The sequence below is a fragment of the Neofelis nebulosa genome, chromosome 6 (assembly GCF_028018385.1).
Source record: "Neofelis nebulosa isolate mNeoNeb1 chromosome 6, mNeoNeb1.pri, whole genome shotgun sequence".
In the NCBI taxonomy this organism is placed as follows: Eukaryota; Metazoa; Chordata; class Mammalia; order Carnivora; family Felidae; genus Neofelis; species Neofelis nebulosa.
The window spans coordinates 114,606,933-114,626,926 of record NC_080787.1 but is presented as its reverse complement, the minus strand read 5'-3'; the positions used below and the strand labels follow the sequence as shown (position 1 = coordinate 114,626,926).

The window sequence follows — 19,994 nt, the reverse complement described above, 5'->3', positions numbered from 1 at the left end:
TGATTTTCTTCCTTCTGTAGTTTATGGGAATCAAGAAATGCTCTTTTTTTGCCCTTTATAATAAAATTTTCATTGAAAATCCTCTTTTTTCATTTCAATCCAATCAGAAAACCATTTGAGGAAGGTGGTAATGAGACTTGGATTTAGATGTTTCAGGGTGGCAAAAGCAATTTACTACAGAAGGCTTTATAACTTGTCATAGAAGAAGTTGATGGTCTGGCTCTTCTAAATTAAAATAAAACTCAGAAGCTTTTTAGATACTTGCCTGTTAAGAAGTCAACTCTTTTAGAAAGATTTCTGTTTCCAGGCTAATTTGTGAGTTATTCTGACAAAATATTGCAAAATTTACAAGATCCAGTTCGCTCATGTTAATGTCCTGTTTAGTTTATATCTTCTTTGCTATTCTAAAATATGCTGGTTTCATAATTATTTGAACCTATTCTCAGTCCCTTCTTTTGTTTCTCCTATGCCTATACATGCTTTTATACTATTTGTAAGGTAAAATATATTATCCAGTTTTCAAAACTATGTTCTTAGGTCAAATATTCTTTGTGGTTTTTCAGTTTAATGGATCAACACAACATCCATGCATGGGAATATTTCTCAAGCCTGTGATGAAATGTTTCACACTTGTAAGATGTTTAAAAGAGAGTTGATATTTAATAATTGAATCATATTCCAGGAAAAAATGTTTCAGATGCCTCATGTAGACAAACATGAGGTATCTTTTCTTTTCACATGCTATTCAAATTTAACTCTCAATAACACAGAACATCTTGAGAAAGAAATATGGTACTATTTACTTGACTGTAGAAGAAAAGAAAGAAAAGAAAGAAAAGAAAAAAGAAAAGAAAATAAAAGAGAAAAGAAAAAAAAGGAGGAAAGGAAAGGAAAGGAAAGGAAAGGAAAGGAAAGGAAAGGAAAGGAAAGGAAAGGAAAGGAAAGGAAAAAAAAGAGAAAGAAAAGAAAAAGAATATTAACTACCAGCTCTTTTATTCTCACCTTTCTAGTTTCAGAACATAATATTCTCAAGCTCAGGAAGTGAGATTGATGTGACCAATAATAAACATAGCAGAAATAATGGTTTCTTTGGGCCCATGCCTTACAACTTTAGACAAGCCCATCAAAATTTAGACATTTTACTGAGTTTTCCTTCTCATAAACCCTCCATCCCCATCCCTTGCTCTAATCAATGCCTTGACTTTTAAGATAAGGATTCAGCATGGTAAATGCTCATTTCTTATTATCTCATTTCTTTCCTAAGACCCACTTAAAGTATCAGAATGTGATGCAGTAGAGTTTAGGGTAATATAGTTTAGTAAGTCTTAATAATTAAAATATCCTTGGGCCAGATGGTGCCAATCAATTGAAAATGATCAGGAATGTCTATTATATTCCAGGCCAAAACTACTCAAGAGTAAACATAATATAATTTTACTACATCTAAACATAATATGATTTTGTCCTTTTCATCGGTGAAATAGCCATAACCAACATTAATGAGAAATTCTGTACACAAACTTTCACGTTTTATTTTTACATATCCTGAAGCCAGATGATCACAACACAAATTTGAAAAACCTCCTATGTAGAGAAAAAAATGGAAAATTTCTTCTGATGGTATGTTTCAATGAAGGCCCATAGAATTAAAAGAGCTCTCTCTTTTCTGCAAGTCCTTTTAAAATATTTTAGCAGCATCTTCAGTGAGTCATTAGGGGAGTATGTTTAGTTGCATGCATTACTCAATAGAGTAACTCTCCATTTATATAGAGTTGTCACTTGTTCATTAAAGACAATGATTGTTGACACTGTGAGACAATGCACAAGTACTAAGAACACAAAGATGATAGTTTCATTGCTGTCCCTGACTAGTGAATTTCACAATTTATTTGTGGAAGACAAATGAGTAAATAATTACAAAGTATTGCAAATAATTACAGTGTACAGAGATGATGGTTTTCAAACGATGCTGAGAGTACAGATTAGGGGCATCTAACTCATCCTGGAAAGAGATCAGGAAAGGCATCCAGAGGGAGACAACAGCTGAGCTGAGACTTGACAAATGAACATTGTATGGTGAAAAGATGTAACAAGAGGGCAAAAACATCAGGTGATATGAGAGGGTATGAAAATGATATATTTGAGGCTCTAATAGAAACTGAGAAGGAAATGAACAAGCGGAAGTACACTCAAGATATATTTAGAAAAGGGAATCAACAGGACTCTGTTAACAGCTGAATAGGGAGGGCAAAGCATGGAGAAGAATTTTGGATGATTTTCAGCCTCCTGGTTGGAATTGTAGATGGAATGTAGAATCATTTACCATTATAGGGAATTGTGTTTGAAGAGAAAAAGCTTTTACTTTCGGAAGTTCAGTATGTGGGTCAATAATGGAGTAAGACCATTTATCCCTTATCTTCTTTTGTCTCTGAACTTTTTAAAGTATATGTGTGATATCCGGAATTGATATCCTTTTCTATGCCCTTAATGAGAGGTACACCAAATCTAATTTCTATGACTGTCACCAGAATTACACCCATCCATAAGAATCTGTTTTTTCAATTAATAGGTAAGCCTTAGAAGCTAAGTATTCTTAGAAGACTGAAGTGCTGAGCAGGCACTAAATGCTGAGACATTGCTTGCTGAATGAATGACTGAATAGTTGAATAATCATGGTGTGTTCTCAGTGTTATATTAAGTTTCCTATCAATAAAAAAAAGGACTTCTAAGTAATGACCTCATTAACTTCTATCTTTCTATTAGTTCTCTGAAAATTTCCCCTAATCTATTACAATCTAATCATGGTGCAAACAAAACATTTGCTGTTAACAGTTTAATCAACATCATGAAGGAGAAGGACCCAAAGTTACCATTCATGTGAGGCAAAATACACATAACTGAGAGGGTTTGTGAGAACACAGTGGTCAAGGGTAGATGCTTGAATAACAAAAAAGTTTCCATAGAAATTTATTGTAATACAGCCTCAATAAATTTAGCTTAATTGGAATCCAGAAAATTTAGCATGATGCAAACAAAACCAATGAAGATGAGAAAGTCATTTCTGTATATGAATTTCACTAGGTTCATGTATCTAAGAGGCCATATGACCACAAATCTTAATACAGTAGACCTTAAAGGACTTTCTAAATACTATCTAATTATATTGCCAAATACTTCTGCTTTTAAAATTAAAAGATACCATAAATGATATTTTTACTTCTTAGCACCAGACTGCATTTTTATTGATCCTAACATAAAATAAAATTCTTCTCAAAATTTAGTTCGAATTGTCAGTGGCAGTTCTTGCTTACCAAGTAGCTTTTAGAAGATTAAAGGGCAATTTTCAAAGCACTATTTGTAATTTCTTTTTCTGATGTACAGTGCTACATAAATAATGCTGTCACATAATTTTACATTAAATCTCTAAAAGTATATTTGTAAACATCAGATAAAAGATAATATGGTATTATTTCAATTAAGTAACTTTATACAGTACATTTGATGAACAAGATTGCCTGTATATGTAAACGGCTCTGTAGGTAAAAGAAAAAAAAAGAATATTTACTCAAATTGATATCCAAGCCAGAAAGCAATTCTTTTCAGAGTTTTATAATATATTTCACATGTTTAACATTTATGTATCTTACATTTTAATTTTGATTATTAAAAGATTAGAGAACCTCATAAAACATGTAGGTGAGTAATAATGGCTTCTAGTAGTATGTAATAAGATTTCTGAACTGATTCAAGCATCCCATAAAAGTCCTTATGATATTTTCTTGCTTCCTCCAAATGGCTTGTTTTTTCAATATACATGATACAAAGTTTAGATTTCCAAGTCAGTTTAAAAGGTACAGTGCTGGGGCGCCTGGGTGGCTCAGTCGGCTGAGGTCATGATATCACAGCTCAAGGCTTGTGAGTTTGAGCCCCACATCAGGCTCTGTGGTGACAGCTCAGAGCCTGGAGACTGCTTTGGATTCTGTGTCTCCTCTCTCTGCCCTCCCCTGCTAATGCTCTGTCTGTGTCTCAAAAAAATAAAAATAAACATAAAAGGTAAATTGCCTGTTTGATAGTTCTTTCTGGTTTAGATGTAAATCTACAACAGAGCCAATTTCTGCTCTGTAGTAAATAGCTGTGTAAACAGATATATTATATCTGGAACAGACACTAATTTTAGAAACAAGGTTTGTTCTGTTCTTCTGCCCTTAGACTTAAACATGTTTCCATCAGCAGAAAATCTATCAGGAATTGAGCAAACAGATTTATTAAAGAGCAACAAGCCAAAAAGAAATTAATGCTGCAACTTTTCACGTTGATTATCTAAATGGTGCCTCCTTTGTAAATGATTTACTATTTAGATTTAAATTAAAATTTAACAGGGGAGGCTGGGTGGTTCAGTCAGTAAAGCATCCAACTCTTGATTTCAGCTCAGGTCATGATGTCTTAGTCTGTGAGTTCAAGCTCTACATCTGGCTCTGCACTGACAGTGCAGAGCCTGCTTGGGATTCTCTCTCCCTCTCTCTCTGCCCCTCCCTTGCTCTCTTTCTCTCTCTCTCTCTCTCAAAGATAAATAAACTTTTAAAAAGTTTAAATTAATATTTAACATAAATATATCACTTTACCTGGACGAGATCTTAGAAACCATCAATCTAATTTTTACCATTTCTTCTCTTTTGTAAAAGATGAGGAAAGCAAGTTAAATGGCCATGTCAAGGTTCCACAGCAAATGAGTTTCAAGAACCAAACCCAATCCTTAAGGTCTCTTATCTATTGCTTGTCCCAAAACACTGCACATTAATATTTTTTTATTATGCTAGGTCAAGATTTTATTATCTTTGCCAGATGTTACTTTAACAATTTCCTTAGTATATATAAATGTAGACATGCTATTTATTATTTTATGTAATTTTAAACTGCATTGATTCTATATTCATGTGTCTAATATTGCAGAATATTTTTGACTCATTGTTTTCCTCTTCCTTCCTTTTTTGTTCATTGAACATGACCAGTTTTTTAAGTCAATGCATAGTAAAAGCAGAAATGGAAAATATTACATTGATAATTTCATTTGTTTTAACAAAATTTAAGAAACTTAGAAAATACAAAAACATACGAAAGCTATATTAAAAATATTTTTTAAAATCCTAAAATCCCTGTAAATAAAATAAACAAATATATGTATTTATATACCTATTATATTGCTTCCTACTGTTTGAAACATAGCCTGTGATATGGAGCCAGTTACTATCTCTATGAGAACAACAGAATTACAATGATTTGGTTTCCTTTGTAAAAAAATAAAAAATTCTTCTGTTATATGAATTTCATTTCATATCACGTCCTTTATAGAACTCAATCACAAATATCTGAGTAGAATATTACTGTCATCTATACTGAAAAGTTGACACACTAGAATCAACATAAGCATGTTCTGTTTTTAGCTTTATCCATTTATGTCTCAGTAGATTGAAACCTTTCTCTTTGACTCTAATTAAGCCTTATTTGCTGAAATGACATACACAATTAGCTGGAACTCAAAATTGCAAAAAAAAAACAGTCATAGATTTTGTTAAATGAATACTATTAACAAATGTAGTCATGGTTCTCAAACAGAGGTTCTCAAATTTCAACATGTGTCTGATATGCCTGGAGCGCTGGGCTCACCCCTAGAGTTTATGATTCTGGAGGTCAGGGATGGGGTTGAACATGTATATTTATAATAAGTTTCCAAGTTATGTTATTGTTTGAGAACCACTACTTTATAGAATTCTCCTCCAACAAGCAATCTACAGTGTTCTTACACTTATTGCAGTCTAAATGTGGATCTAAAGGAATATGTAGGTTTAAACGACATACAAATGCACTTTATTCATTCATATATCTGCAGCTGTGTTTTCTTGTAAAGTCTCATCAGATTTTAAACTGGTACAATATTGTCTTGTAACTGAATGTATGAGATCATGAAACTGAGAATGAAAAAAGCTAAAGAACATGTAGGAGTAATATTAGCAAAATTGTGGTATAGAAATTTCTAGTGTCCATTCCCTCCCCAAAACATCAATTTGAACAACAATCTGTATGCAAAAATACTCTCACAAGAACTAAGGATTCCAGGTGAGGAAATATAGCACCTGCATGAATAACAGAAATTTTAAAAAAAGACAATTGAGGAAGGTAAGAATAGATTCACATTACCCCCACCCCCTCTGCCAAACCTGGGCAGCTTAGCACAAAAGAGACACCCTCTCTGTAGGAGAAGGAGAGTGAAGAGAGCACCCAACTTCACTGCAGACCCCAGTTGGCCTTTGCCAGCACCAGGCTGACTCTCAAGGGCCAAAATGGCTCCCATGGTACTAGGCTCCCAGCCCACCCTGGCATTGACCAGTTCCCACAGCCTGAGGGCAGCAAGCATGGTACAAGATTCCCAGTAAGTTCTCATGAACTTGCTGCTGCCCCATCCCACCACCAGCCAACTCCCACAGACCCCATGATCCCAGCCTGCCCCAGCACCAACCTGACACTTGTAGCCCCAAGGTCTAAGCAAGTTTCCATCGACCAAGATTCCCGGGCTGATCCCAAGCCACATAATCACCAGTAGACCCAAGCCCCAACTGGGCTTCTATGAACCCAACACCTTGCCCTGCCCCAGGACCAGGTCATCTTTTGTGGCCTTCTAAGATCCCAGGTTTTAGACTGGTTCCCACAACCTAGGCTCCTGTCCTGCCCCAGGACCAGGCCAGCCCACATGGCCCCAGCCTCTAGGCTGGCTTCTGTGAAAACAGACTCCCAAACTGTCCCAGCACTGGGCCAGTCCCCAAGACCCAGATGCCAGGCCCTTCCCTGTGGCCCTTGGCATATCAACCCCTGCAGATCCAGGCACTAGGCTATTCCCCATGGACCCAAACACAAGGTCTGCCCACCTACTGATCCAAGCACCAGATCTGCCTGCCCAAGGTCACCATGAGGTGGCACACCCTGAATCTCTGGATGAGCTGACTGGTGTGAAGCTTTGCTGCCAAAGCCAGCCTGTAAAGACTGGAAGGAGCATTTACTTGCTCAAATATGCACATATCAACATAGAGACACAAGGATCACAAATAATCAGGGAAACATGACACCACTAAAGGAAACTAATAAAGCTTCCATAACTGACCCTAAGGTTATGGAGATCTATGAATTAACTGACAAAGAATTCAGAATAATCCTCTTAAAGAAATTCAGTGAACTACAAGAAATTAGAGACAACTAAATAAAATTGGGAAAACAATACATGAATAAAATGAGAAGTTTGAGAAAGAAATAGAAACCATAAAAAACAACAAAACAGAGATCTCAGAGTAGAAGAATACACTGACTAAACTGGAGCATCCAATACAGAGCTTCAATAACAGACTGGACCAAACAGAAGAAGGAATTAGTGAATGAAAAAAACAGTCACTAACAATCATCCAGTCAGATGAGGAAAAAGAAAGGAGAATGAAAAACAGTGAAGAAAGCCCTGTGAATTACGGAATAGTATTAAAAGAAACAACCTAAGCATTATTGGAGTCTCAGAAGGAGATGATAGCAAGAAGGGACAAAAGTTTATTTAAAGAAATAATGGATGGAGTGCCTGGGTGGCTCAGTCAGTTAAGCACCCAACTCTTTGTTTCGGCTTAGGTCATGATCTCATGGTTTGTGAATTCAAGCCCCACATCAGGCTCTGTGCTGACAGTGCAGAGCCTGCTTGAGATTCTTTCTCTCTCTCTCTCTGCCCCTCCCCCTTTCACTCTGTCTGTCTCTCTCTCAAAAATAAATAAGTAAACTTAAAAAAAATTATAAAAAAAGAAATAATGGTTGAAAACATCCCAAATCTGGGGAGAGATTTGGACATTCAGGTTCCTGAAGCTAATAGGTCACCCCACTTATACCATAGTTGCTAAGACAGCCAATTTCAAATGTTATCATCACACACACAAAAAAGTAATAAATATGTGAGGTGATGGATGTATTAGCTAAACTTTATTATGATAATTGTTTCACACTACATATGTGTACGAAACCATCAAATTGTACACCTTAAACTTACATATGTAATGTGTCAGTTATATCTCAAAAAAGCTGGAAAAAATATTTAGATTTTAGTGGTGAGATTTCATTGTCAAGACTTCTTAGCCTACTCTGTCTGTGCTTTGTATCCACTGATTATTAACAAGTCATTAAAACATTGTCTCATAGGTACTCTATCTTGGCAAGTCTTGATTTTATCCCTCTAGGACGATAGTTCCCACACCTAAGTGGTCACTAAATTCACCTGAGAAAGCCTGCTCCAGGAACCCCAGTTTGGGAACTACTGCTCTAGGACCTAGATTGACAAGGATATCTCAGAGGAAAAATGTATAGAAACATAACACACATATAGCCTGGATGGTTTGTGAAGCCAGGTGTGTTTATTTTGGAAAACAAGTATTTGAGATGATTTACAAGATTTATCCAGTTTTAAAGTTCGCTCATTATAGGGTGTAAAACTTATAAGGTCCTTCTGCTCTTATATCCAAACTCTTATCTTGTATTGAAATTTAATGGTCTTATTTAATGATACTCTCTATTACATCATCTAAGTAAAAAATTTCCAAGATTTTCACACGTATTATGTGTCTAAAATAGTGTTACATCTAACCATTTTACAAAATCCAAATGTTATGATATTCATCTGAATTGTCCTGACTAAATTAAAGTATAATAAATCCATATTGAGGGAACTAATTTGCTCATTAGATCCAGTTATAAGGCAATCTCTGTGGCATTCATCAAATTATGATTTTTTGAGTAAATTCATGAAAGTTCAGTTTCCTACTTCTGCTTGTGATTTTTACTTTTCTTACTTTTAAATTTAAAGTCTAGGGACACCTGGGTGGCTGAGTTTGTTAAGTGTATGAGTCTTGATTTTGGCTGAGGTCATGATCTCAGGATACGATTCATGAGATCAAGCCCTGCCTCGGGCTCCACACTGACAGTGTGGAGGCTGCTTGGGATTCACTCCCTCCCTTTCTCTGCTCCTCCCTCGCTTGTGAGTGTGTGTGTGTGTGTGTGTGTGTGTGTGTGTGCATGTGTGCATGTGTGCTCTCTCTCTCAAAATAAATAAACTTAAAAAAACAAAATAAAATTTAAAGTTTAAGTGACCCCATAATAAGTAGGCTTTAGGACACTCTTGACTGGTTTGGGAGTGTATCTATCATATTGTAGAGGTGGTTGGAGAGTTTAAGATAAATACAGTGCATGGATAAAGCTACTTCATTAATGAATTAAGATAGTAATTAGACATATATATTTAAGATATATTAAAGCTATTTGTGGACATGTGAATCAGAAAGATCATTAAATGAGGGGTGCCTGGGTGGCTCAATCGGTTATGCACCTGACTTCAGCTCAGGTCATGATCTCACGGTTGATAAGTTTGAGCCCCATGTCAGGCTCTGTGCTGACAACTCAGAGCAAGTCTGCTTCAGATTCTGAGTCTCCCTCTCTCTCTCTGCTCCTCTCCTACTCATGTTTTGTCTCTGTCTCTCAAAAATAAACATTAAAAAATTTTTAAAAAGAAAGATCATTAAATGAAATTATTCCATTATTGATCAATGTTAAACAATTAATAAATTTTGAGAGAATTTGTTACGAAGCAGATTACTTAAAAGCCTTTATTGATATCACTCATGTAAACAATTCCTGGGCCAGAATTGTTATTACACTAACCTATATAGATCTATGTTCAATGCAGACCTTTGGCTATTGATACATACATAAAACCTGAAATTTAATATTTCTTTGAGAGTCAAAAATCTGTACAAGTAATTTATTGGTATATTAGGTAATAATTTTACTGCATCAGAAATAATTTATTAACATATAAAATAATAATTAGATATATCAGAAAATACAATAACCAGTCACATAACACAGGGATGTGTATTAGTCTCTTTCCTTTGTTTTTGTTATTTGTGTTTTTCTTCATTTGGTTATTTGTGGGTTTTTTCCCTGTATCTTAAAGAATTGATACCAGTTGAGCAAGGCATGTTTGTTCCTCATTGTAGAAAACATAGAAAACATATGTGACTACTGAAGATGACACAGTTCTAGGGTCATGAACTAGAGTTGGATATCAGGAGCAACTGAGACTGCTACCTAGTTGTTGCAGGAATGACTTAAGATTTATTATTCAAATCCCATTCAATATTTAACAAGCTTACAGTAAATAGCTTTTACTGCAATTGCCTCTATCATTTAAAAGTAACAAGTTAATCTTGAAGAGAATGTCAAATGAGGTGTGACTTAAAGTTAGCAATTCTATTCATTAGGACTTTATGAGCTGAACATTTGGTTATATTCATTTACTTTTTTTCAAGTTCAAGGTATCATTGCTAGGGATAACTTTGTTCCTTTAGCTAACTTACCCATTTGGGGTAGAATAATGGTCCTTCCTTAGATCAGCCTCTAACCTGGCAGCAGCAATGGTCTCACAGCCTTATAGTGAGGCATGTACCCCAGCAGGCTTCTGGTGAGAAGCTTCCAGTCCCAAGTTGCACTCAACTGCTGGTATAGAATAGTAGGTATTCATTTAATTTAGTCAACATACATTTATTGATAAATTCCAATATATCAGGAACCATGCTAAGCTTTGGAAGCACTACAATCCTTGTGTATATGGAAGTTATAGGATATTAGAGGAGATAATAAAGTAAACAGACATTGATATAGTATATATATATATATATATATAGAGAGAGAGAGAGAGAGAATACTATTGGAATATGAAAGGTACACCCAACCCAACTCAGTCTGAGGGATTAAAGGAAAGCTATCTAGAGCAGCTTATTTTTTTTTTTTTTGGATAATATCTGAATAATAGATGAGATTTAGCCAAACTAAAAAGGAGGAAGGATGTTCTAGAGAGATCAACATATAAGAAAGCCCAGAGACAAAAGACACTTTAATTTGGTGTTTAGAAATACATTCCTTCAGTATGCCTTGAATAGAGAGTGCAAAATGGTGAAGAGAGAGAAAAGGGTAATGAGATATGTAGCAATTAGATTCATCACTAATCCCACTGACCAGGCAGAGGCAGTTGGAGTTCACAAAGATGGTACATGCTTTAGGCTGAGACGTGATATGTCAAATGACCACACATACATTCTAGAAAATTGAGTGAGGGGAGAAAGCCTATGTTTTCATAACCAGTTTGGATGTTCTTGGTAATTATGAAGAGAAGCAGTAGTGGACTAGACTAAAGTACTAGCATAGAGTACTTGTTGCCTAGGGCTGTGGTAACAAGCACCACAAACTGGGTGGCTTGAAATAACAAAAAATTATTCTAGAGAGAGAAGCCCAAAATCAAGCACAGGCAGAGCCATGCGCTCTTTGAAGATTTGGAGGAGAATCTGTTCCATACCTTTCCCTCAGCTTCTGGAATTGCCAGCAAAACTTGGTGTTCCTTGGCTTGCAAAAACATCATTCAAATCTTTGCCTCTGTCACCACAGAGGTATTCTCCTTGTGTGTCTTCACATTATCTTCTCTCTCTATGTAAGTCAATTTCTGTATCTCTACTCCTCTTGTAAGGGCACCAGTCAGATTAGGATCCACCTACCTAATGACCTTATCTTAATTATACCCGCAAAAACCCTATTTCCAAATAATGTCACATTCACAAGATACTGAGCCTTAGGACTTCAACTTAACTTTTTAAAAAATTGTTTAAATATTTTTTGTTTTTGAGAGAGACAGCACAAGTGGGGGAGGGGGAGAGAGAGAAGGGGAGACACAGCCTGCCAAAGCAGGCTCCAGGCTTTGAGCTGTCAGCACAGAGCCTGATGTGGGGCTTGAACTCAGAAATGGTAAGATCATGACCTAGGCTGAAGTAGGACACTCAACTGACTGAGCCACCCAGGTGCCCCATTGAGGGAACACAATGAAATCCATAAGGCATGATGGAAAGAGAACAGCAGAATAATTAGATGTTATGAGCTACAATTGAAATTGACTTGGAAATAAATATATATGGGAGAGGACATGTAAAAACCAACTCTAAAATCCAGATTTCATAATTAAATGCTTTGTGGAAATAAATAGTTTCTCAGTGTTTATCACAACCTGATTGTAAGAATGAGTAGAACTTTTAAGTAAAGATTTCTTAATTTGGCATGGCTCCAAGTGCATAATTGAACAACCTTATATTTGCATACAATTTGTGTGTGCTTGCATTTTTGTGTTTTTAATTGTATTCATGCATGTTTCCTAGAATTATGTCAATAGGTTTATTAGATTCTCAAAAAGGAACATGACCGTTCAATACTCCAAATGTCACTATGTATAGTCTTGGTAACTTTGCTTTTATCCTTAAATTTAGGCAGAGTACATAGCTGTATACCTGAGCCACACTGGTTGGGCTTGAGCCAAAGCAACATTTCTCTTATTGAACTCTGCTTAGTATGGTGTAACTGGTTCATGGTGAGAGCAGAGGGTGGAACTCTCTGAAAATTATTACATATTTAGGGTAGGTTTTTTTTTTAATGTTTACTACATTAGACTAGAGTTTTTTTCCCCCCTGAGAACACATGAAATAAATTTATCTCAGGTAACAATACCAAGAATAGTTATACCAGGAATTCTTTTTAGAAACTATTTGTTGATACTTTAAAACATTGTAAATTTTATCATTGATTACATTTTTTATCTTTGCCTGAGTACTAGAAAGCTGAGAAGTGGATTGTCATGCCAAAAGCAAGAAAATAGGTGGTAACTTGAACACAAATTTTGTGTGCTAATGTAATTCCTGAATTCATATATTTTCTTACCTTCAATTTTCTTGACTCACTTCTCCATTTATTTACCTTCTCCTATTCTCATTGTTCCATTTATTTACCAAATGAACAAATAATAAGGGAGTGCCTACCATGTAACTATATATTAGCTATTGCACCAGTTCCCTGGATCCAATGATGGATAAACATGATCTCTGTTTTCAAATACCTCAGTCTAGAAGGGAAGAATTTATTCAAGTTAATATTTACAGTAGATTGTGAATAACATGATCAAAGATCTAAAAGATAATATTAGTGCATAAAAGGGGAACACAGTCCAACAACCTCAGATAAGGTTTTCTGAACAAAAGATAGCTGAACTGAGCCCTGTGTAGAAGTTAGCCAAATAAAAATTGAAGGAAACAAAACTCTGATGGAAAAAAATTAAAAAAATCAAACTCTCTGCATAAATGGTGAGATATTGCATGCTTGGGAAGTAGAAGATTCAATTTTGTTAAGATGTCAGTTGCTTCCAACGCGATCTATAAAATAGTGAAATTTCAATCAAAATCCTAGCAAGTTATTTTGTGAATGTTGACAAACTGGCACTAAAATTTATATGGAATGGAAAAAGACTCACAATAGCCAACACAATACTGAAGTACAATATCAAACTTGGAAGACTGACACTATCCAACTTTAATGCTTACTATAGAGAACTATGGTATTGTTTCCATTGTTTCTTGCCCTGGTCTCAGGTACGTTACTCGTGTGCTTATGCTGGCTCGCGCTCATCTGAAGATTTAAGAGGGCCTTCCACAAATCCCTAGAACTTGCTTTATCTCTTTTTCTCTCTCTTTCTTATTCTCTCTGCAGTGCTCTACTTTATGTGATTCTGACTTGTGATCTCTAGCTGTCTTGGTCTTTCCAGACTCCCAGCTCCATCTCCTCAATTTAGCTCCATTCTGCATTAAGACCTTATAATTCACTTAAGTCATTAAGCTGAGACAATCATAGGACACACCTCATTTGTTTCCCACCACTTAAAAATCAGTCCTTTGTTGTCTATGTTCAATATCTCTAAAGCCAGTGTTTTGTGTATTTTGTCTGTTTTCTGTAATTTTAAGTGGACGAATCAGAAATCAAGTGAACAGGAATTTAAAAAGGAAAAAGTGATCAATATAGTTAATTATATCCATTGGTACTGGCAAGAAGAGGGGGATTGGTGACCGGAGAGATCTGATAAACAAAATGGTGGGAATAAAAGCTAGATTTTAGTGAATTTATGATTAAATGGGAGTCAGGAAGTGTAAGAAGCATAACAAAGGTGACATTCCTAGGGAGCTGAGTTGAACAATGATGGAAAAGTACTGGATGAAATTTGTAAGGGAAGGTGTTTTACGGTAGGTGTTATTTACTGTCAAAATCTTTGTTGAGATAAAAAATAAAGAAAATTGAAACTGACTATGGATAAGGCAGAGGTTGACAAACAATGGTCTATAGATTGATTACCAGTCTTTTCTGTAAATAAAGTTTTATTGGAATACAGCCATGCCAATTCATTTCCATATTATTTATGTCTATTTCTGTGTTACAAGAGCAGAACTGTAGAGTTGTGCAGAGATTGTATGGCCCAAAGCCAAAAATATATACTACCTGATCTTTCATAGAAAACTTGTCAATCCTTACACTAGGGATCCAATATGCAATAAAAGCCTATACTGTATTTTTAGTCATTTGGAGTTCCAAATTCAGTAGCAGTCATTTTTAATGTATTATACTAGGACAGATAACATTAACAGTATTAATGGAAATGAAAACAATAAGTCTAATTTTTTTTATTTTCAACAATAAAGGGTTAAATAAAAGTAATTTCTCAAAATAAAATTATGTGCTCTATCTTAATATTAGACTAAAAAGTTAACACTGATAACAAAATTTGTGAACAAATTATTTTTTAATGGTGCAATGAAATTAAAGTTTCATTACTTAAAAATAATTTTTTCAATTAGTGATTTTGTGTGGATAGTAAATTACATATCCTGTAGAATTTTAAAAAAGAACAATAGTTGGAGTATGTAGTTTTATTTAGATTTTCAAATATGTAATATTCTATCACATTTGAGGTCAATTCAATGACAATTGAATGACTCATTCTCTAATAATTTTTAAACTTTTTCTAGGCAAAGAAGTCAAGCCTAAGCCTCCACGTATGTCATGTGCATGCCAAAAAATAAATAAATGAAACAAATCTTAAACATATGCTTTTACTCATCCTCTGACTTCATAGTTGAGTATTTTGCTTAAAATCAAAGGCTTAACTACTTTGTGTAGACAATGTGCTTAATATCCTTGTATTTCTAATATCCTTTGTATTTTTAATATCCTCTGTGTTTCTGAGAATATGCTATGCTAAAATTTTCTCTCATCCTTTGTTCACTGAAGATACAAAGCAATACCTCTTTTTAACTTCTCATAAAAATCTTAGTTCACATTTTCATTCTGTCTTAAAATAATTCATGCTGTGATTGATAATAAGGAACCTTTATTTGTCTGTTTGTATCAATTTGCTGCATTCATAAAAAGAAGAAAACTAATATGGCAGATTAAAAAACAATGAATAATATGTAAAAGAAATATGTCTAAGTACAGGAAATAAATATCTTTGTATAATCATCATTATTAATCTTCTATATTTTTAGAGCCACAAGTAAAAAAAGAAGAGAAACCAGGTATGTATATTTTATATATAGACTCATACTTGCATTCCATATTTATAAAGAATATCATATTACTCCTTTGCTAATGTGTCCTAGGGCAAATATTATACAAAAATGTTATCTTTCATTAACTCTTTAAAATAAGACAAATATAAAGCATATTTATCTATTCCACCTCTTCCTAGAAAAGATTGTACTTACAATGGAGAAATTGATATGGTTTAATTAATTAATTAATTTAATTAATAAATAATTTTATTTATTATTATTTATTATATATAAATAATTATATAAATTTTATAATTTATTTATATATATTTATAAATTATATAAATTATATAATTAATTAATTAATTAAATTTATTCTCAGGTTAGCTAACATACAATGTAGTCTTGGCTTCAGGAGTTGATTCTCATGATTCATACAACACCCAGTGCTCATCCCAACAAGTACCCTCCTCAATGCCTATCGCCCATTTTCCTCACCCTCCCAACCCCTTACCCTCATCAAACTTCAGTTTGTCCTGTATTTAAGAGTCCCTTATTGTTTGCCTCCATCTCTGTTTTTATCTTATTTTTGCTTTCTTTCCCCTATGGTCATCTGTTAAGTTTCTCAAATTCCACATATGAGTGAAATCATATGATATCTGTCTTTCTCTGACTGACTTATTTTGCTTACCATAATACCCTCCAGTTCCATCCACATTGTTGCAAATGACAAGATTTCATTCTTTTTTATTGCCAAGTAGTATTCCATACAATATCCATTATATATATATATATATATTAGATCTATCTATATATATATAGAGAGAGAGAGAGAGAGACAGAGAGACAGAGAGCTCATCTTCTTTATCCATTTATCAGTTGACAGACATTTGAGTTCTTTCCATAATTTGGCTGTTGTTGATAGTGCTGCTATAAACATTGGGGTTTAAATCAGCACTTATGTATCCTTTGGATAAATTCTTATTAGTGCAATTGCTGGGTCATAGGGTAATCCTATTTTTAATTTTTTGAGGAACCTCCACACTGTAGAGAGGCTGCACTAGTTTGCATTCCCACCACCAGAAGAAACAATTGACTAATTGAGTCAATTACAAAACCCCTATTTTTGCTGTTTAGTCTAGGACACAGACATCCTGCCAGAAAAACAGCTCCCCTCACTCTTCTAAGTCCGATGAACATTTCTGAGGGCTACAGTAAGCAGCAGACTTTTTATAAAGAATACACAACAATCTGATTCTCAAAACAATTAAAACTTTTGTTCATGTTTGCCAACTATTAGTGTTATAAGGCTGCTGTAATAAAATACCACAAACTAAGTATCTTAATACAGCAGAAATTTATTTTCCCACAGTTCTGGAAGGTACAGGTATGAAATCAAGGTGTAATCAGGGCCATGCTTCTCTTGAACCCAGAAGGACCTTTTCTTGCTTCTCCTGGCTTCTGGTGTTTGTGAGCAATGCTTGGTGTTCCTTGGCTTGAAGTTGCATTATTCTAATCTGAGCCTGTGTCATCCCATGGGCATCTTCTTCCTTTGTGTCTTTATCTCTGTCTTTTCTCCTCTTCTTGTAAGGACACCAGACATATTAGATTAAGGAGCCACCATACTCCCATAGAACTACATCTTCACTAATTACACCTGTAAAGACCCTATTTCCAAGTAAGGTCACATTATGAGGTACTGGGGGTTGGGACTTCAGCCTATCTTTTGGGGGGAGCACAATTCAACCCATAAAGACCAATCTTCTTACTCCCCCAAAATGCATGTCCTTCAGACGTAGCAAAATACATTCACCTCATTCCAACATCCGTAAAAGTCACAACCATTTTAGCAACAACTAAGTCCAAAATTCATCAATTCAAAGTCCCACATCTCATTATCTTAAGCATTTATGGGTGAAACCCAGGGTATGATTCTTCTCGCAGAAAATTTCTCTCCATCTGTGAAAACAGAAGACAAATTATCTGCCTCCAAAATAAAATAGTGGAACAGGCTAAGATAGAAATTCCCATTTCAAAAGGGAAAAAACTAAAAGGAAAAAAAGGGGTTATGCGTCCCAAATAAATCCAAATCATAGCAGGAAAAATTCCATTAGATGTCAGGATCTGATATCTTCTTTGACTGAGTACTGTGTCCTCTAGGCCTGCTTGGGTGCTAGCTCTGCCGTTCTATAGAGCCCCCCAGCTGGCAGCCCTGCCCTCTCTTCCCAAGGAGTTCCCATCAGCCCAGGTCTTTGAATCCATGGCTCTTCTCTTAGAGTTTTTTTTCTCTGTGTGTCCATTCCTGTCCATGCCAGCATTGTTTTTACTTGTATAGAATTCTCACAAACATGACCAGTTCTGCATTCAATTCATGAGGGTCCATGTCACTGGATAAAGAGTGTCCTCTGCAGATCTTCCCTCATAACTACATCTCTGTTCCTACCTTCTGCTTAGGTGGGTAGATTGGACCTGCAGGTTTGTCTGGCCACTCTGCTCTGTATCCAGGGCACACTATCTCGATAGGTTGAGAATTTTCCAAATCATCAAGTGCTGGTTCTTTTTGATTAACAATTCACTCCTCAATTTATCTTCTCTCTCACATTTTATTATGTGCAGCAAGGAGAAATAGGGCTGCACCTTCCAGACTTTAATTGGAAATTTCTTCAGCTAAACCATGTTCTTCACTTATAAATTCTACCTCTGTTACTTAAACCCTAGTTTGGCTGCTCACTGCTTGAAAGCCAATACAGATGTTCTTTGGAAAGAAAGGTTGCTTCATTCAACCTTGAACTGATGTCCAAAGACCATCTCCCAAGTTCCCCGTTAAGGAGTGGGGATGTTTAAAGGGGAGATTCAGGGTAGGAGATTACATACATATTAGTGAAAGGGGTGGGGAACTTATGATTATTCATGAGGAATGCTGGAGCATGTGAACCAGGCAAACATTTATGTAACATCCATCTTATGTTCACTCTGGGGTGGGGACTTAACACCAGAACAAGACAAAATTCAGCCCCTGATGTCAAGGAGGTTACCTTAGGACAAGAAGAAGGGGCTATGGACATGCTCTGAGAGCTGCTTTAACCTGGATGGGGTCTTAGGCTTGTTTTCTCAGGTAAGGAATTCAGAGCCTTGTTTGTTCATAGGTGAGAATCATGTAAGTTGACCTTGAGTCCAGACCTCTGTGGAGACAGCTAGTGTATTTGTTAGTGGAGTCTGAAAAGACACAATAGCTAACTAGAAGGAAACCGTTCTCTGAAAAACAAACTTTAAACCTTCTCCTAGTTTCAACTTCATTAACCCCAGGGGGCACAGTTTCACTTACTCTATTTGAGGAACACAATTCAGCCAAGCTGTCTGCCATTTTATATCAAAGATCACCCCTGAAGTATATCCAATAGCATGTTCCTCATTTCCTTCTGGGACCTTACCAGGAGCACATTTAACGTTCCTATTTCTAGCAACATTTTGTTGATATATGTATTTGATGATGATATACATATTTTCTAAATTATCAGAAGCTTTCTTCCTAGCCTAGCTCTTACCAATTCTAAGTCTTCAGCAGAATAGACTCTAATGTTGGTATTTCTGCCAATATCCTTTTCGAGGCAATCTAGGCTTTTTTTTTTTTTAATCAAGTGTCTCAAAAATCTTCCAGCCTCTTCTCATCAGCCAATTCCAAAACCACTTTCATATTTATATGTATTTGTTACAGCAGCACCTGATCTCCTGGTACCAAAATCTATTAGTTTCCCTGGGTAACTGGAATAAAGTATCACAAACTGGATAGCTTAAAACAACAAAAATTTACTCTCTCACAGATCTAGAGGCTTGAAGTCCAAAGTCGAGATGTCAGCAGAGCCATGCTCCCTTTGAAACATGTAGAGGAGAATCTTTCCTTATCTCTTCTAGCTTTTGATGTTGTGAGCAGTCCTGGTTCCTTGGCTTATAGATCCATCACTCTAAGCTCTGCCTCCACCATTACATAGCCTTCTTCTCCCTGTGTCTCCTTTGGTGTCTCTTATCCTCTCCTTATAAGGATACCTGTCAGATTGGATGAAGGACCCACCTTATTCCAGTATGACCTCATCTTAACTTAACCAATCATATCTGCAACAATTCTATTTCCAAATAAGGTCACATTCTGATATATGGCAGATTAGGACTTCAACATATCTTTTTGTGGGGTACAATTCAAACCATAACTCTGTTTGTCTAAATTTCTAAATCACGTAAGAACTTAATTAGATATATTTCAAAGATACTCTTCCTATTCCGCCATCAAATCATTTACCTTATACTGACATTGAAACTATACTCCACAATAATCATCTTGAGAAAACAGATTTTTCGAATTGAAATCAATCAGCAGTAGCAGCAACTTAATGACAGATAAGTACATGGCATGATATTAACTACTGTGTGTTTAATAGTCCAGCTCTGGGGTGCCTGGGTTACTCAGTTTGCTAAGCATCTGACCTTTTTTTTTTTAATGTTTATTTATTTGTTTTTGAG

The 19,994-nt window shown here is 35.4% G+C and overlaps 1 protein-coding gene across 1 annotated transcript in view; it reads left to right on the top strand.

The window, feature by feature from the left end:
* TRDN (triadin) overlaps positions 1-19,994 on the top strand; it is a 393,952-nt gene that overhangs the window by 326,280 nt on the left and 47,678 nt on the right. The window contains exons 26-27 of the mRNA XM_058735145.1: positions 14,955-14,981; positions 15,474-15,503. Coding sequence (XP_058591128.1) covers positions 14,955-14,981; positions 15,474-15,503 — 57 coding nt within the window. The remainder of the gene's footprint in view (positions 1-14,954; positions 14,982-15,473; positions 15,504-19,994) is intronic.